The 24,128-nt window shown below is 48.7% G+C and overlaps 1 protein-coding gene across 2 annotated transcripts in view; it reads left to right on the top strand.

Annotated features, from left to right (window-relative positions):
• The first annotated feature begins 14,780 nt into the window (after nucleotides 1-14,780).
• Nucleotides 14,781-24,128, top strand: part of SH3PXD2B (SH3 and PX domains 2B) — a 112,843-nt gene continuing 103,495 nt past the window's right edge. The window contains exon 1 of one of the 2 annotated variants that reach the window (XM_082623859.1): nucleotides 14,781-14,993. In XM_082623859.1, the coding sequence (XP_082479985.1) occupies nucleotides 14,919-14,993 (75 nt within the window). In that variant the 5' untranslated portion in view covers nucleotides 14,781-14,918. The remainder of the gene's footprint in view (nucleotides 14,994-24,128) is intronic. The other variant, XM_082623858.1, reaches the window with a different exon arrangement.

Below are 24,128 nucleotides of genomic sequence, written 5' to 3'. Positions count from 1 at the left end.
TTTATGTAGATAATAAACATCACTCTGCAGACAAGTTTTCTTGACTCAGCAGTGCATGGGGATTCAGCCATGTCACTAGGGAGCGTTCCCCCTTTCCTACCCAAAGAACTTCATCAGCCCTTGAAGGCCCAGCTCAAATGTCACCCCCTCTAAAAGCCTGCCACAGCACAGCAAGACTGAAGACATCCTTCCTACCCCTGGGCTCCCACTGCCCGTGGCTTAGCTTGACTTTATCCTGATAACTATAAAACACGTACAATCTGTGACACACAGCAAGCCCATAGCACAATTGTAGACACATAGCAGGTGGTATGAGAGCTCCTGAGAACAAGGCCCATGTCTTCGTTCAATATTCTTTCAACAAACATGAACTGTGGACCTACTATGTGCCAGGCCCTGGAATGGGCACTGGGCAGAGAGAGAAAAAAGGGCAGGTGCAGCCCGTTGGTCAATTTCGAATGCAGTATGAGGTAGTGGTTAATAGCATGGATTCTGCAGCCAGCTGCCTGAGTTTGGATCCTGCCTCGGCCACTTATAAGCTGTGTGACCTAGCTGATTCCATTTTTATTTAAAATTCTGGTATTTTATTCATCATAGATTTTTTTCTGCATTAATTTTGGTTTCTTTAAATATTGCATTTACATAGTACTTATTACTTATCTTGATTACTGAGGGTCTTTTGCCCCCCACCCCTTTAAACTATGCATCTGAGGCAAGTGCCTCACTCAGCTCACCCTAGTCCCAGCTCTGCCTCGTGAAAAGATTTAATTCCTTTGTGCCTTAGTTTCTTCATCTGGAAAATGGGAATAACAATAGCACTTCCCTCTCAGTGTTGCTGTGAGGATTAAATAAGCTAATATATGCACAGAACTTATGCCAGAGCTCAGCAAGTGTTAGGTAAATATTAACTGTCATGTGACCATAGTGCCAGGCACATGGGAACACACGGTTAATGTTGGCTAATAAATGAATACAATAGCTACCGCATGCTCGATATTTAATTCAGCCCCTCTTACAATCTTCATATCAAACGGGGGTTTTCCACAGTCCTCTGGAATATGTAATGTGTTCAGCGCTTCTCTCGCCCTGCAAAGATTTGTTTCAAATGTGATCTTACAGTTCTTTTCTAAAGGGTTAAAAGGTCTTCCCTCCAACCATCTCAGCATTCTTGAAAAACTCCATTCATCTTTGTCCATGATCATCTCTTAGTTTTCCTGCAGCAAGCTCTCCTCGGCTCCAGGACCCCTCCCCGGACCTGAGTCACTAATGCATCTCAATTGTCTGTCATCATTGCCTTCATGACCTTGCTCCCCGTTTGCGTTCAAGATACTAATTCATGAAGGACATTTACAAAACTGTTCTTCCATTGTCTGTCTTCTGTCAGAGCAAAAACCCAAGGAGTGCCCGGGGAAGCCCTGCCTCTCTCATTACTTATGATCTTTCAACTCACAGCCATCCATCTTCAACTCTTCCTTCTGTTTACGCCAGCCCCTTCCTGCACTAGCTGGCTTTTAAATGCAACTCAATTATTAATCTTTCTCTAATTGAATTGTTCCTTTTGCCTTTCTTACTCCATACATAGTCATTCTTTCCCCCCACTTTCCATATTATCTCTACTTGCTTTCTGTTCAGAATCGTGATGTTCTAGGCCCAACTCTATTTTCTGGTTTCCCAGCCTGTTCAAATTCAAAGCAATCAATATTGATCTCCATTTCTGTTTAGTACTTCCTGATTGTCCCCAGTGCCACTCAATGCATCCATTTGGAAAGCCTCTATCTTCCGGAATCCATTTCCCTTTTACTAATTAAGTTCACGATAAGGGCCACAGTCAAAACCACTGTGGTTCTGGCTCCACTCCCAGGAGGCTCTTCTACCCTGGCCTTTGTCCCCAGGTCCTCCCGCACCTCTCCATGCCTACAGAAAACTCCACTGTCTGTCCTTAACTCTGCTGAGAAAAGAAAATGGCCCTGGAGGCGGGGAAACTGGGGCCCCCCTAACCCCTGGGACACAGGCAGAAATGCCAACTGATTCTTCATCACAGTAAAAGCACATTTATTGATTTCCCCCTGGGTCCAAGATCTATTCAGGAGAACGTTTTTTGGTTTTGTTTTTTCCATTTCTAAGTAGTTTGGGTTTTTTCCTTTAGTTTAAACTTGTGTTATTCACATCTCATTTTATTGCTTTGTGAGCAAAGGGTATGGACAATACACTTTCTGCCTTTTGTGTTTAAAATAACTGTCCTTACTGGCTTCAAATAGGATCCATTTTTGTGCTTGGTCCATGGGCACAGTAAAAAAATTTATATTTTTTGCAAAGGACAAGATTTGGTGTGTCCATGAACTCCACTATCATTCTAATGGTAACAGTAGTATGAGCCACCATCCACTCAGAGCTTGCTGTGTGCCAGGCTCTGTGCTGAGCCCTTTCTAAGAATTTTCTCATTTAATCCCCCCAGGATCCTACAAGAAATGTCTCTTTTTTTGTTGTTGTTATTATTTTGTTTGTTTTGGGGTCTTTTTGTGTTTTTTTAAAATAATTTATTTTGCTTTTTAATTTTTTTATTGAAGTATAGTCGATTTACAATGTGTTAGTTTCAGCTGTACAGCAAAGTGATTCGGTTATACATGTATATATGTATATATTCTTTTTAAAAATTATTTTCCAGGGCTCCCCTGGTGGCGCAGTGGTTGAGAGTCCACCTGCCGATGCAGGGGACATGGGTTCGTGCCCCGGTCCCAGGAGATCCCACAGGCCGCGGAGCGGCTGGGCCCGTGAGCCATGGCCGCTGAGCCTGCGCGTCTGGAGCCTGTGCTCCGCAACGGGAGAGGCCACAACAGTGAGAGGCCTGCGTACCACAAAAAAAAAAAAAAAATTCTTTTCCATTAAAGTTTATTACAAGATATTGACTATAATTCCCTGTGCTCTACAGTAGGTCCTTGTTTTTTTTCTATTTTACACACAGTAGTCTGCATCTGCTAATCCCAAACTCCCAATTTATCCCTCTCCCCCTTCCCCTTTGGTGACCATAAGTTTGTTTTCTATGTCTGTTTCTGTTTTTTGAATAAGTTCATTTGTACTATCTTTTAGATTCCACATATAAATGATATAATATTTGTCTAAGAAATGTCTCTGTGATCCTCATCTCACCAATGAGGAAACTAAGGCTTAGAGAGGTTCGATACCTTGTGTAAAGGCACATCACCAGAGACGTGGAGCTGGGGTTCAAATTTAAGTCTGATTCCTACGTTTGGGTTCAATTATGATTAAAGTCTTCTGTATCAGGGATTCAAGGAGCTCCTGGCTGGTGGACTGAGCCCCTCAGATACATGTAAAATACTAACCTACCTCCAGATGTGCATTTTTCTGGAGCAAGAGTTCATCGAGCTCATTAGATTCTCCAAAAAGTCAAGAACTGATTCTCTGTGTCTCTATGTGGTTTTTACCTATTTGACCTACCAAAGAATGAGATGGGTGTTTAGACCTGCCCATCTCCTCTTGGGTTTCTTTTTTCTTTTTTTCCTTCTATTCTGCTTTATCTATTTTTTGCTGCAATGTTTTCCAGCACATCCAGGCTGACGATTCATATCATTAATTCAAATTGTAGCTCTTTCTCAACATAAAATGACTCTCTACAACTAAATAACGAGTTCTGGAATCCAAGTTTACTGCTTGCCAGTTATGTGACCTTAGAGCATACATTTCCCTTCTCTGAGCTTTAGCTCTATAAAGTGGGGACCCCCATACCTGCCATGGGGACCCTGGTTAGACTCAGCAGAGACCCCCCCCCAAGCCCATAAGGCCAGAAACACGTGCCTATGACTTTCTGTTTCCTCTCTGTGGACATCCCTTCCTCCCTGACGTAAGCTGGTAGCAGGCTCCGGGCTTCCTTGCCTCCTGGGAGATTTAAAGCAGGGCTTTTCCCTTCCAAACCTGAGCCCCCTGAGGAGAACAGGGTTTGAAGAAGAGGGTGAAAAAGGAAGAAGCAGGCCTGCTGGACGACAGCTAACAGCTGGCCTCTTGCTCCCGGCCAGGTTGTGCCAGTCTGTCCTGAACATACACAGTTTCCCAGAATGTCAGTGTCAGATAAGGACTCCTTGTGACGGTGATGGAGCAGAACAAAAAGTGAACACTCCTCCATCACACCCAAGCAGAGGTGAAAACAGCCAGCCTCAAGCCACCCCCACATGAGCAAACATCCCCCTCCTGCCTGACCCGAGTGACTGCTGCTCCATTTCTCCTGCCTCCTAGGTTAAAAGTACTGCCTGATCATCCAATTACCCCTGCTTCCTGACAGCACCCAACCTAGAACCAACCCTGGTTCTTCGAGCCCTCCCTTACACCCTCCAGCACAGACCCCAACCCCCTGACAAGCCCCTCCTCGTGCTCTCTCCTACAGATGCCCCAGCTCCCCATGGTGTGTGTCCCTCTTAAAGAGGCAGGTAACACACCCACAGGTGTGTCTTCCTACAGGTCTGTTCTGGGGTGCTTGGCTGGTGGGCATGAACAAGGAATTTCCCCCAGGACAAAAGGAGCCGTCCCCAGGCTTGGGAGGCGCAGGAGGGTCTGTAGATCTGAGAGCAGAAGGGAGCTGTGCCTGCTCCCGGACTGCACCTTGACGAGGACCCTGGAATTACCAGGGACGCTGGACCCCAAGCTTCCCCAGGGATCCCGTGCCCGTAGCAGGGTGTGGACCTGCCGTGCAGGAGACATGAAGGGACCATATGGGCCAGATCCAAGGGTGACTCGGCATGAATGGCTGGACATGATGAATGGAAAGAAAGCTACTGGGGCTTCACTCAGTGTGAAATCCTGTTAGAACCTTGGGAGGGGTTACCCCAAGAGTGGCTGAGCAGTTTGGAGGCAGGGTCAAAAATTAAGCTGATTTAAGAAAATTAAGAAATGATGTCGTTCTCGGACACCTACATCTGTGACCTGAGTTTCACACCTACTACAAGTAAAAAGAGGGATTAAAGGGACACTGGTGTGTATTAAGTAACTACAGGACAGAGATGCAGTGGGGCTTCTGGAAGGGTCTGACCCTGGCCTGAAAGGAAGCCAGGACTCTGTGTTCACCTCCCATTTCTGCGTCTCTCCACAGGTCTGTCTGATTCTTTTCTCTCTGCCATTTCACATGATCCACAATTCAGTCCCTGTGGCAAGAGGTGCCACTTCGCAGTTTCCAGACAGACCCCTCTCTCCCAGTCTGGGACCCTGGGAAAACAGAGCCCGAGGCCAAGGCAAGCACTTTGCTGGAGACGGGGATTCAGGGACGCTAGGAGCCAAGCAGGAAGCGACCTGATTGTATCCCCCCAGCTGTCTTCAAAACCACTGCAGCCTCCCTCCCTATCATCCTGGCTGTATCTCGGGAACACCTATACCTCTGTCTCTCAAGGTAAGCTTTGTAGGGTCTTTTGAGGCTCCCACCACTACTGAGACCCTTTTCTGCCCAGTCTCTGGCATTGGTCTCTTTGTGACTCTCCTTCAGAACCCCTGCTCTGAAGGTCCACCCCTCAGTCTCTTTCTGGTGGGAGTAACCAGGCACAGAGCCCTCAGAGGTCCCTTGTCCTGAGGAAGGGGGCTTTCAGGTAGCTCTAGCCCAGTTCCCTTCCCAGTGTGTGTCCTGCCAGGTTCTGGAAGTGGAGGCCATTGCCTCCTGAGCCCTGTCGCTTGGATCCGTTGTTCATAACACACCTTACCTTCTGACGTGCTGTACAATTGCCTTAGTTCTTATGCTTATTGCTTTTTAAAATTTTAAAATTACTTATTTATTTATTTTTGGTTGCATTGGGTCTTGGTTGCTGCACGCAGGCTTTCTCTAGCTGTGGCCAGCGGGGGCTACTCTTCGCTGCGGTGCGCAGGCTTCTCATTGCGGTGGCTTCTCTTGTTGAGGAGCATGGGCTGTAGGTGCTCGGGCTTCAGAAGTTGTGGCGCACAGGCTTGGTTGCTCCACGGCATGTGGGATCTTCCCGGACCAGGGCTTGAACCCGTGTCCCCTGCATTGGCAGGTGGATTCTTAGCCACTGTGCCACCAGGGAAGCCCCGTTTATTGCTTTTTGTTTGCCTTCCTTGCTAGAACATGAACGCCACAGGAAAAAGGATATTCCCCTATTCAGTTGACTGATGTATTCTAAGCACCTTGTACCGTGCCTAGCACATATTAGGGACTTAATAAACATCTGTTTGTATAAGTGATAAATACTTGCATACAAGTGATAGAAAAATACTAGTGAATACATAACTGGGCTCCCTGAGCTACCTGCCCTTTGGGGTCATGCTCTGATACACTTTATCTGAGTAGTCAAGGCTGAATCATAACCTTCATATCCGTTGGAACAAACTTATAGGGTAACTAATCACGTAGATTCATCTTGGAATGTTGGGTGTGGGAAGCACTGGGGATGATTAAACAGTCATTGTTGCTCCTATGGGTTGGTGGGGGCTTGGTGGGGGCGAGGGCGGAGTTGGGGGGGTGGTGACTGCAGTGGTGCCTTGGCGGCCATGACAGGCTGCCACCTTGTGGCTAAGTGAGGAAATGCACCCAATCTGACTTTGGGAAGCAGCTCAATTGCAGGTGACCTCTACTTTTTTAACACACTTAGTCTTTGCAAGTTTCTCCAGGCTCTGTGAACAAGATGAGAGTCACCAGGCCTGGTCCCTTCAGAGGCCTCTTGAGTATGTGCTCACTGATCTGAAATGTTAAGCCCAAACCTTTTTTGTGATCAACATGATCTTTCACACACTCATGCATTCATCCATCCATTCATCCACCCATTCATCGTTCATTCATTCATTCAACAAAGATTTGCTGAACAGTTAGGAGGGGTCAGACACTGTGGGAAAGAAGAGGTCCTGCCCTTCCTGTGGAGAAGACAGCCATTCATTAGTCAGCAACTATTTACTCAGAGCCTGCTGGCACCGTGTTGGCGTTGGTGGATAATAACTAATGAGACAGACTGAACTGCCCTCATAGAGCCAACCTTCTAGTTGAAGATAAATGAAAGGATGATGTGAGATCATAAAAAATATATATATTGGTCTCTGCCTGCGGCTTCTGGCACAGAGCTCCTAAAACCCTTGTAAATTCCTAAGTGATAAGAACACTACAAGCATCTTTTGTTCTAATGAGGCTATTCTGGATGGTCTCCTGAATGGCTCCTGGTTGGGGGCTGGTCACCAGAAAGACCAAGCCATCATGATTAGAAGCTTAGAATTTTCAGCCCCACTCCAATCTTCCAGAGAGGACAGAGGGGCTGGAAATGGAGTATAACTTATCATGGGGACTTCCCTGATGGTCCAGTGGTTGGGACTCCGTGCTCCCAATGCAGGGGGCCCGGGTTCGATCCCTGGTCAGGGAACTAGATCCCACATGCCGCAACTAAGGATCCTGCATGCTGCAACTAAGGATCCTGCATGCTGCAACTAAGGATTCTGCATGCCTCATTGAAGATCCTGCATGTGGCAACAAAGATCCCGCCTGCTGCAACTAAGACTTGGGCACAGCCAAATAAATAAATAAATATTTTAAAAATGATAATAATAACTTATCATGCCTACATGAGGAAGCCTCCATAAAATTACAATTGTAGGGAGTTCTTTGAGCTTCCAAGTTGGTGAACACATCCACACCAGGAGGGCGATCCAGCCCAGCTCCATGGGGACAGAAGCTCCTCTGCACAGGACCCTCCCAGACTTTGTCCTGTGTATCTCTTCATCTGGCTGTTCATCTGTATTCTTTTTTTTTTTTCCTGGTCTTATTGAGATAAAATTGACATACAGCACTGTCTAAGTTTAAGGTGTACAGCATGATGATTTGACTTACATACATCATGAAATGACTACAACAATAAGTTTAGTGAGCCTCCATCATTTCATATAGATATGGAATTAAAGAAATAGAAAAAAAATATTTTTCCTTGTGATGAGAACTCAGGATTTACTCTCTTAATTTTCATACATAACATACAGCATTGTTCATTGTATTTATCATGTTGTACATTACATCCTTAGTATTTAGTTTTCTCATAACTGGAAGGTTACAACCTTGTCTACCTTCATCCAATTCTCTTTACCCACCCCCAATCCTGATAACCACAAATCTGATCTCTTTTTCTATGAGTTTGTTTGTTTTTGAAGTACAAAAATTACAACACTGTGTTAGTTCCTGTTACACAGCATAGTGATTTGATATTTCTATACGTTTCAAAGTGATCATCGTGATAAGTCTACTTATGATCTGTCACCATACAAGGGTATAATATAATTATTAACTATATTCCCCCCATGACTCATTTATTTTGCAACTGGAAGTTTGTGCTTCTTTTTTTTTTTTTTTTTTTTTTTTTTGCGGTACGCGGGCCTCTCACTGCTGTGGCCTCTCCCGTTGCGGAGCACAGGCTCCGGACGCGCAGGCTCAGCGGCCATGGCTCACGGGCCCAGCTGCTCCGCGGCATGTGGGATCTTCCCGGACTGGGGCACGAACCCGTGTCCCCTGCATTGGCAGGCGGACTCTCAACCACTGCGCCACCAGGGAAGCCCAGTTTGTGCTTCTTAATCTCCCTCACCTATTTCTCTCCTCTCCCTTCCTCTGTGTTCTTTATCATATCCTTTAATAAACTGGTAGACATAAATAAGCATTTCTGTGAGTTCTGTGAGCCACTCTAGCGAGCTAATTGAACCTGAGGAGCGGGTCATGGGTAGCCTGGGGGCCTACTACTTACAATTGGTGTCTGAAGTGGGATGGGAGCAACCTTGTGGGACTGAGCCCTTAACCTGTGGGATCTGATACTATCTCCAGGTAGATAGTGTCCGAATTGAGTTAAATTATAGGACACCCAGCTGGTGTCACAGAGAATTGCTTGATGGGGCAGGGGGGAAACCTCCAGATATTTGGTGACCAGAAGTGAAGTGTTCTGTGTGAGTAGTAAAGGAGACACACAGGAGAGAAACAGTTGTAGGAGGGAAGAACTTTCTTAATACAGATGACAATGGTGATAAGTGCTGTGAAGGAAATACACGTGGGAGAGATATGAGGGGGGCTACTTAAGGAAGAACCACCAAAGAGATGACATTTAAACTAAAGCCTGAAAGACAGGAATGGGCCAGTTGAAGGAAAAGCATTCCAGGAGGAGGGAACAGCATGTGCAAAGTAGTGAGTGTTCTAGGAATGGAGAGAAGGCCAGAATGGGTGGAGGGAGTGTGCCAGGGGAGGGGCATGAGATGAGGGGAGGAGGTCAGCAGAGGCCAGATCCTGCTGGTCCTTGAGGTCTGGGATGAGGACTTGGCTTTTATAGATATTATCTAACTGGCCTTTTCTAAAGACCCATCTAGCTGGGGATAGAGGATGGCTTTACAGGGTGTCTTTGTCCTTTTGGGCTTCTGTAGCAGAATGTTATAGACTGGCTGGCTTATTTAAAAAAAAAAAAAAAATTTACTTCTCACAGTTCTGGAGGCTGGGAATTCCAAGATCAAGGTGCTAATTTAGAGTCTGGTCAGGGCCTACTTCCTGTTCATAAATGCCTGTCTTTTCACTGTGTCCTCACATAGCAGAAGGGACAAGGGAGCTCTCTGGAGTCTTATTTATTTATTTACTTATGAAATATTACATTTAATAATAAAAGAATTAGGAGCCCTTTATAGCTCATATACATCTAGATACAATGTAGTAACATAATGTTTCACTGTTAATTTTTGCAGCCTTGAAATTTTTGTTTTCACTGGGACTCCTTATTTTCAGTCTCTGAAGTTTTTGCCTTTGTATATTTACTGTAAATAATGAGCTCATGAATAAATGCAAACTGATGTTTTCTTTACATTTAAATTTATAAAAATGTTCCTTCATAAGCTTCCTTTTACATATATCTCATGACTTTTTGACTTTACACAATTTTTTTTAATTGAAGTGTAGTTAATTTATAATGTTGTGTTAGCTTCAAGTATACAGCAAAGTGATTCAGTTATACATATATATATTCTTTTTCAGATCCTTTTCCATTATAGGTTATTACAAGATATTGAATATAGTTCCCTGTGCTATACAGTAGATCTTTGTTGTTTACCTGTTTTATATCTAAGTGTGTGTATGTTAATTCCAGGGTCTCTTTTAGAGGGCACTAATCCCATTCATGAGGTCTCTACTCTCATGACCTAATCACCTCCAAGAGACCTCCCACCTCCAAATACCATCATATTAGGGATTTGATTTCAACATGAATTTTGGGAGGACACAAACATTCAGTATATAGCAGAGAGACACCTATTAATGGAGGGGAGTGGATACAAACATTTAGAAGCCACCAGCCCTTCTTCAAGGGGGCTCTGGCTTCAGTGGAAAGAACACAGGTCAAGCAGCCCAGTCATTCTGAGTTCACATCCCAGCTTCACCACCTTTCCATGCTATGACTCTTGGCACCTCCTCTAAGCTTGGTTTTCTCACATGAAAATGGGGAAAATAATTCTCACACTGCAGATTTTTTGGGCAAATTAGGGAAATGGATATGGAATGCTTGGTGCTATACATAACACTTGGTACGTGCTGGATAAAAGTTACATTACCACACACACAACTCTTCAAAAAGTAGGGAAAAGAGCTATATGCACAATTTATAAACACAAAATAGGGTGAGATGAAAGCAGTACTGAAAGGACCAGGTCATGGCGGCCTTGAATGCCAACCTAAAGCACAGGAACATCTGTGAGCAGTGGGAGCCTGTGGGGGGTTCTGAGCAGGGGAGCATCATGAACAGAGCTTCCTTTTCAGCGCAAGATCATTTTGGCTTCCAAGAAAGAGGAAGAAGATGGGAGGTGGGAGGAAGGAACTCATGATTGCCTTCTTGGCCCTGAGGTAACTTCACTCAACCTCTTCCCCACTCCTGGAGGCTCTGCCCTGCCGCATGGGCACCTGGAATTTTGCTTTAAGGCCTGCTTCCTTACAACCTATGACCTATTCCACAGGACCACATGTGCTTGGCCACTCGGTATTCGCAGGCGTGGCCGTGTTAATTACGAGCCTCTTGCCGTGCCAGCCAATCAGACAGCAGTTGGGGGTGGGGTGGGGAGGAGTCTCTTGCCAAGGCTCCTGCTTTGTCCTGGAAAGAATCCTGGTGCCTTCTCAGAGGCGGTTGACGGAGAGAAGCAGAAAAGGAGCAGGCCTCAGCTTCCTGTGCCTGGCTGTCCATCCTGGAAACTTGGGATTTGGGAAAGGTGCAGCCTGCCAGCCAGGCAGACACTAAAAATCACAAAAAGACCAGAACTTAATTCACGCTGATGGACTCAATGCTCCTCGAATGTGTAGCCCTCCTCCCAAATAAACCTGCCATATGGAATTCTGCGGTCCACTGGCTCTAGCATTGATTTTCTATGGTCTGTAGGTCTCAGACTTGCAAAGTGCACTTCTGAAACAGGAATTTAGAAGGATAAAGTCAGCTAAAGCAGCGGATTTACCATCTTCTCTACCCTGTCTGCTTCACACCACAATCAGGGAGAATGCCAGTGTTCCCAGAAGCAGTGTGGATAGAATGGAGCTTGGTGTGAAGACGTCTCTGGGGCACGGGTAGGGACAAAACAAGCCCAGCCTGGAGTTCTGATTAACCAGGCAGGTGAGGACTGAGTTTCGAGTTAAGGAGGTGGAGATGGGTTCATTCATCCTACAAGCATTTCCTCAGGGCCCCTCTGTGCTAGTCTGTGCCGATGCTGGGGAGATTTGAGACAAATAAGACCCATTCCAGCTCCTTGGGAGCTCAGAGTCTGGCAAAGTCATCAGTTACAGCCCAGTGTGATGGCTGCAACAAAACACAGTGTTAGTGAGGGAAGGAAGTGATATCTGGGAGGCAGAGGTTCCTGGAAGAAGTGACATTCAGGCAGGGCTTTGAAGGCTGAATAAGAGGTCACCAGCAGAGAAGGTGGGGAAATAAATAGCTTATGCCAAGGCATGTTGGTAGGAAAAAACAGAATATGTTTTCTTCTGGAGATGACAAGTCATTTCTATTGTTGGGACATGGGGAAAATGGAGACAACTGCTGGCAGGTGAGGTTGGGATATGCAGTCAGGGGCTAAAAAGAGGGTCCGGACTGGGAAGAGTGAATGTAGGTCAAGGCAGAGTCAGAATTAAAATTAGCTTTGGGATTTGGATGCAGGTTAAAAGGAGATATTTAGGGGTAACAGATTGGCTGGTAGCAAAGTAACAAAAATACACGTGCTTTACCTGTGTTATCTCATTTAGAGCTCAGAACAAGCCTATGTGGTCAGCGGCTATTATCCCATCTTACAGATGCGGAGATGGAGGTACAGGCAGGTCGACTTGTCCAAGGTCTCACACTTGGTAAGTGGTGGTTGCCAGGGGCTTAGGGAGGGCGAATGGAGAGTTCGTGTTTAAGGGGTACAGAATTTTAGTCTGGGAAGATCAAAAAATTCCTGGAGATGGTTGGTGGTAATGGTTGCACAACAGTGTGAATGCACTTAATGCTGCAGAACTGTACACTTACAAATGGTTAAAGTGGTAAATTTCATGTCATGTATATTTCACTACAATAGAAAAAAAGAAAAGAAAAAGGAAGGATGTGGAAAGATGCAGGTATTGTATCTGCGCTACGGGCAGGTTGGGGGAAGGTTAGTCTCCCCTGGCCAGGTCTGCCACAACGCAAGAGGTGAACACACTCGGGAGGGCTGGGGACTGGCTCTGCTGCTCAGGGTGCGACTTGGGGACAGGTCTCATTGCCTTTCTGGGAAAACCAAGGAAGCCGGCTGATTCACAGACTTCCTCTAGCGTCTGCCCTCTGTGGTTCTGCCTTATTAGGAGGGCTTGGCTCATGCAGAGGATTGAGGCAATAGGCACAGAAAAGCCAGGCCTTCAACATACTGGACATTTCCACACTCTTGGACTTGCAATTATGATTCAGAAGAAGGTGCCTTACAGGAGTTATATAAATGAGGGTCCCAGCATGAAAGAAATGCCACCCACAAACTGGGTCACAAAGGAAAGTTTATTAAAGAGTCCATTTATAAAGGTGTGGGCAGGGCTTGGGGAACCAAAGATGGAGGGTGCAGTATTGGCAGGACTGTTACCACCCTTAGAGGGAGCCCTGAGAGAGCCGGTATGGGGAAGGTGCCTTTGGCAGGGACAACCCAGCAGGAAGGAAGCTTGGGAAGTGAATACCCAGATCTCTCTCTTCTCCTGCCCTCAGTCTCCTGCCAAGGACCCCCACTAACCAAGCCCAGCAGGAAGCCAGAGGACAGGAAACCCATCAGTGAAATCCATACCGGCCAGCCTCCAGAACCAGAGCAAGGTAAAACCTGGCAAGAAAGTCAGAGGGGCAAGTAGTGGGGCAGATCCAAACGGAATCAGCACCACACTCTCCAGCGGCCTGGCCAGGGCTGCTGAAAAGCGTCCTCTCTGGATGACTCCCACCCTCTTTCAAAGACTGACCTTGGACCCAGGGTGGTAAGGGGCACTGGGCTCTTTCAGGCCTGGAGGGGAGCTGTGTGGTTTGTTGGAAAGAGCCCTGCTTACTGCTTATTAGTGTGAGAACACTGGCCAGGGGCCTAAACCTCCTATCCATGCATTATGTGTACACTCATTCAGATGTTGGCTCAGCCAGTACCACCTGAAAATGACTCAGTGCCCAGCCAGGGCTGTAGGAGGCACTGGATAAAGAAATGTGGAGCAGCTCTGGCCACCCTTAGTTTTTTTTATTTTTATTTTTGTGGTACACGGGCCTCTCACTGCTGTGGCCTCTCCCGTTGCAGAGCACAGGCTCCAGACGCGCAGGCTCAGCGGCCATGGCTCACGGGCCTAGCCGCTCAGCGGCATGTGGGATCTTCCCGGACCGGGGCACGAACCCGTGTCCCCTGCATCGGCAGGCGGACTCTCAACCACTGCGCCACCAGGGAAGCCCCCAACCTTAGTTTTAACTTGTGAAATATGCCTCGAGCCAGCCAGTGATGGGGTCCCTCCCCCAGCTCTGTGACTCCAGAGGCTGCTCTCAGTCATCTCCTCTGTCATATGGGTCAACCACCTTCCCCCGACCCCCCACCACCGCAGTTGTCCTGAGAATTCAAAGAGAAAATTTCAAAGAAAAGCAGGAGGCACTGCAGCTGGCATGGAGCGAGTGCTCCACATTTGGGAATGTGGCCTTGTTAACAGGCATCCACTGCCCCTCACTCATTCACCACCCTCTTACCCTGTTTTGCTGCCACTGTTGTCATTATATCATACTTGCATTTGTTGGGGGGCGGAGGGGGGCGGCTTTTCTTGCTCCTCCCTGAATCCCCATGGCTTGGGGCTGAGTTTACAACCGCCAACATTTATAGTGCCACCGACGTCACATGCACTTAATCCTGAGGACAGCCCTGGTTGGTAGGCTGTAGCACTAGGGCCATTTTACAGATGAAGAAATTGAGCCCAGAGAGCTTAAGCCACTTGCCCAAGGTCACAGAGTCGATTAGCAGCAGAGCCGGAGTTTGAACCCTGGAGTCTGGCCCTCACATCCGGCGCCAGACCGCGGGTATCAGAAGGAGTGAGTGCGGGAATGAATCCACCGGTCAATCAATCAGTGATCGCACGGCGGATGCACGCCCGTCCCCTCCCCCAGCCGCGGGGGCTCGCCGCCGGGACAAAGGCCCTGCCGAGGCCGGACGTGGGTCAGCCGGGTCCGCGCTCCGGGGGCGGGCGTGGGGGCCGGGCCCTTTAAGGGGGGGCGGGCCAACGACGCGGAGGGCGGGCCGGGGGGCGGGCCGGGGGCGGGCGGCGGCGGGGCCGGAGGGCGCGCGGAGCGAAGGGCGGCGGCGGCGGCTCGTGCTCGGACCGGGCTCTGGATCCCGCTCGGCCCCCGGATCCCGCTCGGCCGGCTGTTCCCGGCCCGGTGCGGTGCGCCCCAGCACCCCGCGTTCCCCGCACCCGCACTCGGCCCCGCGGAGGAGAGGCCATGCCGCCGCGGCGCAGCATCGTGGAGGTGAAGGTGCTGGACGTGCAGAAGCGGCGGGTGCCCAACAAGCATTATGTGAGTGCCGCGCGACCCCCACGCCCCCTTGAGCCCGTGCCCCGTCGGGGGCGACCTAGAACCCCCACGGCTCTGAAAACTTCTGCCTCCTGTTCTTTCTCCCCCACCTCCCCTCCTCTCCCCTCTCGGCACTGCTGCTGCGCGGCCCGGGTCTCTCCCGGCTCCTCCCTCTCTCCCCCTCCCCCTCCTCTCTTTTGCCCTGTTCCGCTCCTCCACCGTGTCCTCCCGCCTCGTCCCCGCCTCGTCTCTTTGCCGCCCCTCTCCCCTTCTCCGTCTGCTCCTTGTCCCCCCCACTCCCGTCCTGCCCATCCGTGGAAAAGTCTGGCCGGTGTAGGGGACAGAGAGACACAGAGAGGCGCCTGTTCTCAGGCCGCCCGTCCTGTCCCTCCTTGTCTGGAGGCGCTTAGACCCGCAGTGCCCAGCCACAGGTAGCCCCAGCAGGGATCGCCAAGTTGGCTCCGTCCTTTTGGAGGAGCCAGCCGGAGCGATAGAGATCTCTGAGAATGGATCCTTTGAGTTCCTGCACCATTAAAAAGTTTTTTTTAAAAAAGAAAAAAATCCCTGCCCCTTCTCTCCAATAACTTCTGTTTTAAAATGTATGAAAGTTTTCTCCTGGTATCTCCCTGGCAAAACGGGAATCTTGTTTAGAGCTGGCGGGGACTTGAAAAAATGGGCCAGTAGCCTCATTTTGCAGATGGGACCCTCAGATGGGCTGAGGCGCAGGGAGGCTTCAGGTTCTGGAACAAGGCGGAGCTGCATTCGGTTTCCCCTGCCTCTGGAAGGTGTACCTGGGGTAGATGGTGACCCGCCAGATGGGAAGTGGGTTCCACACCAGCCTAGGAGCTGAATCTGGGGGTTCACGGGGCCCTTGGACCACCTCAGAGGTTCTGGGTAGAGGGATAATGGGGCTGTGGGGTGTTGGGCCCAGGTGAGGCCTTGGGGAGGCCTCTCTGCAGGAGGGAAGGGGGCTATGGTGTCTCTGGTGGTGAGAAGGGAGCAGTGGCAGCGCCTAGCTGCAGAGAAGTTAACCAGGAAGGAAAAAAGAGCAAGAGGGAGGGAAAAAAAATCCTAACAAAGAAGTATAGAACAATAAAGAGCAAGGGGCGTTGGCTGGCTAAATTCAGCCTCTTGACCTCCCTGCAAGTCGTCTTTGGATCTCTTTTCTTAAGAGGCTCGTTCTTATAAAGCAGATCTACATGCCTTACACGAATAGTCTATACAATTCTGAAAGGAGATAGCGGGGAATCCACTCTGCACTCCCTACGAGAAAGGGTGTGCTGTGTGAGCCTGTATTGTTATTGGCTGGGCAACCAGTTATTCAGGCCTTAGCCAGGCGGTGGGAAGCTATTTCCTGGACCTGTGGCATCTTTAAATAGAGTGAAGTTTCCCTTGATTCCAGAGCTGGGCTAAATTGTCTCCCCCGCACCCCCTTTCTTTTTAACTGTTTCAAATGCTGCCAAATCTTGGTTTCTTGTTTGAGCCTGTTGAATGTATAACTGAGTTGCCTCTTTGCTATGAAGATAGTTTTTACCAACATGGCAGACAGGAGGAAGTCTGAAATTCCCCATGCTGCCTCCCACCGGATCTGTGAGCTGGGAACACCAGAATACATACAGCCTCCAAGAAATGGGCATCATCATCCACTCTCTCCTGTCCTCTCTCGTCACATGACTATCAGGCACAGGTTCTTAAGCCCATTTGACAGATGAGGAAACTAAGGCTCAGAAAGATGAGGTCCTATGCCTGAGGTCACAGTCAGGGCCAGAACAGGAATGTAAATCCAAGTATGTTCGACCCCAAAAAGTGTTACTCCACCAGGTCACACCACTTTGCAGATTTCATACCCCATAGTTTCCCTACACAAAGTCCTCTTAAAAACTGGGAATTTTGCCATCATTTGTGATCACTCTGAGGCTTTTCATTCTGTTTAGATCCCTCCCTGCCAGTTTTTTGGAGGTGCGGCCGCTTTGAGGGGCATCTCTGTAAGCCTTCAACCACTTTTTAGGGGCTCTTTCAGACAAGTCTCTAAATATTAACATGGATTTGGGTTTAAATCTTGGCGTCCAGCTTGCTGTGTGGCCTCTCTGACCCTCAGTTTCCTCATCTGTAAAATGGGGGTAATGGTGCCCACTTCCTAGGAGGAGGGCTCTTGTGACTGACAGGGTTGACATTCCATAACCGTTAGATGCCTGCCTCCCTGCCCTGTGGTATCCATGTTACTCTGACTGGGAACATGCCAAAGTCACATGAGGAGGGATTTCACCAAGAATTTATTTTTCTGCGTGTGGGTTTAGGCACTCCTGTGATTCAAGGGAGCCCCCTCCCTTCTAGCCAGCCTTTTGTGTTCATCAGATGAATAGGGGCAATGGGTTGAACTGAAGCCTGAGTCATCATCCACAGGAACAGAGAAAGTTAAGTGCTGTGTTGGCAGGAAACCCATCAGCAACTGCCAGTGACCCCTGCTCCTGTTCTCCAACCATACCTGCCCCTGCCACTCTAGAAAGAATGGGCATGGGGGGTAGCTGTTGGCATGGGCCTGGACTTTCTTCCCATTTGGTATATCCTCCTCTCTGAAGTTGGCCCAGCCACTCTGGAGAGATGGCATGAGCAGAGGAGTTGGACAGCCTTGGGCTCGGCCACTTCCTGCTGTGTGACCTTGAGCTGGTCAATTTACCTCTCCAAGCTGCTTCTATAATCTGCAAATTGTAAATAGTGCTGCGTCCCTCTAGGACAGAATTTCTCAGCCTCAACACTGTTGATATTTTGGGCCAGATCGTTCTTCGTTGTGGGGGGCCGTCCTGTGCATGGTAGAATGTTCAGCAGCATCTCTGGTTTCTACCCCCTAGGTACCACTATCATCCCCCTCCCTAACTGTGACAACCAAAAATGTCTCCACACATTTCCCCCAGGAGGGCAAAATCACACACACCCTGACTTCTAACCGCCCTGCCCCAACCACTGCACGAGATCATACAAGTTAGTTACAGAGGCTTCCCACCACCTGCTCCCTATTTACAGCTACTTCAGCCTCCACCTGTCTCATTACTCAGTTGCCTGGGAGCGAACAGGTCACAGGTGCTATAGATGTCGTTGGAGAGCTTCACCAGGATCTCAGGGCTGCCCATCAAGGCTGGGCCACTTGTTCCACCTTAAATGGCATCTTCTCCATGATTAGGGCAGCATCTTCATCACGCCTGGCCCCAGCCTCCTTCACCTGTGGGCAGAGACATCATCAGTGGGCCCAAGGGTAGAGCCGTAGGCCACATCTGGAGAATGCAGGGGCAGAAGCTCCCAGGGCCTCTGAGATCCCCATGGGTGGGTAGGGATTATTGTTGACCGTAATATCAACGGTTTTATCATCTGGAGAGAGCTTCCCTGGAGCCACTGCACTCTTGTCTGTTGGCCTTTCTCTGCCTGCATCTTTCCTTCCGTGGAGCCTAGGGCTTTCTAAATGAATGGAAAGGGGACTTTCAAGTGTGACACCCTGGGAGACCCTCCCCAGCTAGGTTATCTTCCAACTTGAGGGGAGGAGGAAGTGCTCCCTGTAGGTTTGGCAGGGTTTTTTTGGATCGCCCCATTTCCAGCACTGGAGAGGGAGGTACAGAAGCCTTGGGGTTAGAAAAACGTCTCCCTTAGCAGGAGCCAGGAAATACTGGCTTGCTCTGTCTTAAGATCTTTAGATGTTAAGAAGAGCAAGATGGGGGCTTCCCTGGTGGCGCAGTGATTGAGAGTCCGCCTGCCGATGCAGGGGACGCAGGTTCGTGCCCCGGTCCGGGAAGATCCCACATGCCGCGGAGCAACTGGGCCCGTGAGCCATGGCCACTGAGCCTGCGCGTCCGGAGCCTGTGCTCCGCAATGGGAGAGGCCACAACACTGAGAGGCCCACGTACCGCAAAAAAAAAAAAAAGAAAAAAGAAGAATAGCAAGATGCTAGAAGTAGTTATAGAAGCAGTAATCTTAACAGCTGAAATTTAATCCATTGTTGTGGGCTGGGCACTGGATTAAGCTCTCTGTGTATTTAGTCATCACAACAGCCCTTTAAAATAGGTACTTTCCCGTTACACTAATACACGATTTCAAATATACAGATACATAGAATAAGTTAAATATCTGTCAATCTACCATCCAGCTGTCAGATCTTTACCTTTTGCCCTATTCATTTCAAAGCATTTTTATTTTTATTTTTTAAGAAATGAAATATTGCACATGCAAAGCCCCCTGTGCACCCACTCCAACAATCACCACCCCCCGAAATAAAAACAGTATCCTACATTTGGTGCTTGTCATTCCCATGCACATTTTAAAAATAGACCAATAGATGTGATTTTTTTATTCAGTAGCTTTACTGAGGTGTGATTTACATACCATAAATTCACCCATTGTAAGTGTACAGTTGGCTGATTTCTTTAAATAAATGTATGGAGCTGTGCAGCCATCATCACAATCCAGTTTTATAACATTTCCATCACCCCCATAAAGATCCCTTGTGCCCTGTGGCAATCAGTCCCCTTCCCAGCTAGGCCTCATGTACCTTTTAATGTTTTTACCTTTTCAGCAGTCCCCAAGATCTTGTATTGAAAGTTTTAAAACTACACAACATGACACTTTTGAGATCTATGTTCGTACATGTAGCTTCAGTTCATTTTAACTGCTGCTTCATATTCCACTTATGAATATACCCCTGTTTATTTGAGCTCCTGTAGGAGATTTTTAGGATACTTTCTTGTAGCTGCTTTCTTGCACATACAACTGAGGCGGGATTGCTGGCGCTTGGGGTTTGTGCATTTTCACCTGTGCATTTAACGTCCCTGGGAGCAGTGTCTGTGGGTCTCTTTGCTCTGGCCCCTCGCTAACACTCCGAATTGTCAGACTTTTTAGTGGGTACGGAATAGTATCTCATGGCAGTGCTTGTTTGCATTTCCCTGCTTGCTAGTAAAGTTACATATCTTTTCACACCTTTGTCAGCCTTTTGAGCTTCCTCTTCTGTGAATTAATTGCCTGTTTTATCTTTTGCCCCTTTTTTGGGTATATTGAGCTATTGGTTTTCTATTCATTTATAGGATTTATTTATACACTCAGATAGGTACTTCAGATAGTTACGTTAGTGTTCTCGTTTTCCCCTTGAGACTGGAGGCTCAGAGAAGCACAGGCACATGCCTGAGGTCACACAGCAAAGAGTGGCAGCGTGGGGATTGGTGTAGGTGTATGCGGCAGCCCTGTGATCCCACCCCTGAGCCAGGTGACCTTGGGTGGGTCATTTAAGCCTCCAGCCACAGTTTCTCCATCCTGGCCCTTCCCTCATCTCACTGTTCATTCACTCAGCCTGGACTGATGAAGCACAAGCTGCCACCAACCCTTAGTCATTCTCACCCCAGGGAAGCTCTGGGTTGATTGTGCCTCTGGAGTGATGGGTTGGCAGGCCCTGTGCTGCTGGCCTTGAAACCTCCCTCTCCACCTGCCAGACTCTAAGAGCAACGGGTCTCTCCTCTGAGCAACTGACTTTTGCAGGATGGGTCACGCCCTTATTAGGCATTATTATCAACATTCTTGTTTCAGTCTGTGGGAGACCTCTGGCTGGCAGGCTCAGTGGTCTGGAACAAACTGAATCTGCTGCCCAAATTAGCTGCATTCTGTTTTCCAGCCTGCCCCATCCCCTGCTGCCCCCAGCATCCCAGCCATCCTGGCATCCTGTTTTGCAGAAACATGCATGGCAGGCCAACAAACTTGAGTGGAAAGAACTTGGGTATCAGAGACAAACATTCAAGTTCTGCATGGTCTTGGGTGACTGACTCAACCCCCAGCCTTAGTTTCTGTATCTGGAAAATGAGGACAGTGTCACCCTTCCAAGATGATTGTGTGCTTGTTTAGATAATGTATGCATTCATCCTATTCTCCGTCCCTCCTGCTGAGGGATAAGTGCCAGCTCCTAGCACATTTCTTATGGACGCACCATTACTTCATGAAGAAAGGACCTGGATTTGAGTTGTCTTCATGAGCTCCTGGGCTGGGTGGCCTTGCAGACAAGCTCCCCAAGGGTCTGTAAAATGGGAGCGGTAATAGTGCTTACCTACAGGTATAGGGCACTTCTCACACACTGCTGAGCCTGATGCCTTCTGTATAAAGGGCACTCAATCAGTGGTAGTCATGAAAACTAGCATTAACGATAGTAATAGCCATGCTCCACATCTCTGCCTCTCTCCTGCCTCCTGCCCTAGGGGCCTGCTATTTGTTTCCCATACTTTTTCATTCATGAGGCACTTCTGGGGTGGGGCCCCAGGCGGGACACCCTGCTGCCCTGGGACAGGCCCGTGAGCAAGGCAGAGCCCGCCTACCTCCTCTACAGGTGGTTCTTGTCCTGCACCCTGTCTGCGTCACACAGAGGTAGTACCCTCAGTAGGCGTTAAGGCCCCTCGGCTAGGTTTTTTTTTTTTAATGGCTCTTGCTTTCTTCTGACTGAAAAATGATGGACCTTGTCACCTGTGCTATGCCATCCTGTTCCCTCTGGTCCATGGTTGCAAGGAGCCAGGCCTCTCACCTCACCTGCCGGGTCATCCTCAGCCTGGGCTCTTACACTCTAGGCTCTTGCAGTTGTCTCAAGATCAAAGCGGGTGGGACCATCATATCTTAAGAGTTACTTAAATGTCCCTTTAGTTCAGACTTTGAATCTGTGCCATTCCTTGCTTCTGGTAAGCAGGGAAAGTACACCAAACAGCATGCGTTCAGATCCCTGCCCTGCCACCTACCAACAGTGTGACCTCAGACAAATTACTTACCCTTCTGTACCTCACCTGTAAAATGGGAATAATGATAGTTCCAATCTCATAGGGCTGATGTGAGGATTAAATGGGCCTGGCATAGAGTAAGGGCTCAATAACTATGAGCTGTATTAGGAGTGTACAAAGATAGTATCATTTATGGTAGTAGAAGTTGGGGGCCACTTAAACACACATCTGTAGAGAACAAGATAAATAAAACATACTATATCCACGAGCTAGAATACCATCGAGATGGCAAAAATTCCATCTTCTGTCATGCGAATATGAAATAGTAAAAGCTGGTGGCAAAACAACGTGCTCAGGTTGGCTCGCACCTGGTTACAAGTGAAGGCGTCTGTGAAAGCACAGAAACATAGCTGATAAAGTATATGTCACTTTTTTTTTTTTTTTTTTTTTTTGGCTCATCTGTGCATTGCATTTCTCTATTTTCCAAATGTTCTGTGGGGAACACATATTCCTGTTTTTAGTAAAACTAAAAAAAAACAGTGAATGCTCATTTTAAAAGAGAAGCAGTGCCAGGCCGTGGCGGCTCCAGCCAGGTTCCCACATCCCCACCACCTCATCCTGTCCTGAAGCAGCAGAATTCTCCAGCTCCTCCAAGAGCCTGTCCTCCCCAGATAGATGCTGGCCTCCGAGACTCTCCCCCAACTCCTGCCACGGAACCAGGGCTCTGGATGTGGCTTTCCAGTCCTCCAGCCCAAGAAGTGGCAAGAGATGAGTTTAAAATACCACGAGGGGAGGAAGGCCTGAGCAGATGCTTTTCTGGTTGAAATGCTCCTTGCTCAGTGGCCTGGCCCTCCCTCCTGTGGTGCTTATATCTGAATAGGTTGGAAAGACTTGCAGGCCGGAGTTCAGCAATCTGCACCCTGAGGTCATTCAGGTTAGAGCTGTGCCCCACTCCCCTGGGCAGATCATCCAACCGCTTGTCACCCACCCGGAGGTGCACGGGCGTCGGCAAGCGGCAGAGTTACCACACTGCCAAAAAAGGCTTAGGGGACCACTCCATGCATGGTACTACTTCTCTTCTGGGACACTCATATCCTGTTGCAAATCATGCGTGCTTTTTTCCTTGGAGAAAGAGCTCTGATAGGGTGAATGGCCTTGCTTGGTGTGACTCAGTTTTCTCCTTCCCCTGGGAGGCCAAGGCCAGCCGCAGGTCACTGCAGCTGCAGGAAAGGGAACCGCTAGATGAGCATCCTGTCGGCCTGGTGGGCGCAAGTGATGAGGCGTGAACATCCTTGGCCCAAGGAGAGAATATGAGGCTTCTTCAGTAGGCCGCATGGCCGGAGGGTTGTGAGCATGGCTTCTGCGCCCAGCAACTGGGCTCTGGTCTGAAGTTTGAATTTCAGAGAAACATGTAATATTTGGGACCTACTGTCATCCTCTCGCTGTTGGCCCTAAGCCTTCTCTTCTGGGAAGTGGGCAGCTTTGGTGGGGAAATTAAATGACCTTTTGTGCGGAATGCCTGAGAGGATGCCGCTGGGGCAGCCGTCCTTGCAGCTTCCTGGCCCCGGGGTACTGCCCAGAAACTGAGGCCCTGTGGTCCCTTCCACAGAGCCCTTGCCAGGGGGGTCATCCAGATCCTGGGTGGCAGAGCTGGCATCCCTGGCCCCTGCCGGGACATGGGGACTAGCTGACGTGATAGACTTGGGAGGCCCGGTGTCTCCTGCCAGGGGGCCAGTGGGCAGGGGCTGGTGTGGCTCACTCCTCAGGGACTCTGCCAGGGGCCTGCAAGCCCGAGCCTTGCTGCAAGCCATCCTTCTTCTGCCCCGTTATCCAAACTACAGGGCATTCTCTCCTCATACGTGCTGGCCCAGGTGCAGGCCTGCAGGCGGGCAATGAGCCCAAGCCCAGGGCCTTCTTTAAATGGTGAACGGAGAAGGGACCAGAGGTGCATCTGTCATGCGTGCGTGTGTGAGTGTGTGTGCACGCGCACGCCCGCACACAGAGCTCTCCCGCCTGCTTTTGCAGGCGTCTCCCCGGCCATCCCAAAACTTAGGGCTGCTAGATTTACCAAATGAAAATAGGATGCCCAGTGAAGTCTGAATTTCAGATAAACATGTAATATTTGGGACCTACTTATACTAAAAAATTATTCATTGTTTATTTGAAATTCAAATTTCCTGGGGCATCCTGTGCTTTATCTGGCAATGCTGCTGAGACTACCACTTTCAATAAAACAACAACCAAGAAACCTTCGTACTTTGTAATACTGGTAATGTTTCTTGAGAATTCACTGAACAAAGGTAAGTCCCTTTAGGGGCCAGGCACTTTTGAGCACAGGGATGATACACAGATATGCAAAGCGGGGATTCAGACCTCAAGGAGGTCAGTGTCCTGAGAGACAGGTAGATGGCCT

Source organism: Mesoplodon mirus, assembly GCF_964341445.2.
Source record: "Mesoplodon mirus genome assembly, chromosome: 5".
In the NCBI taxonomy this organism is placed as follows: domain Eukaryota; kingdom Metazoa; phylum Chordata; class Mammalia; order Artiodactyla; family Ziphiidae; genus Mesoplodon; species Mesoplodon mirus.
This window is presented reverse-complemented; position numbering and strand designations above follow the sequence as displayed.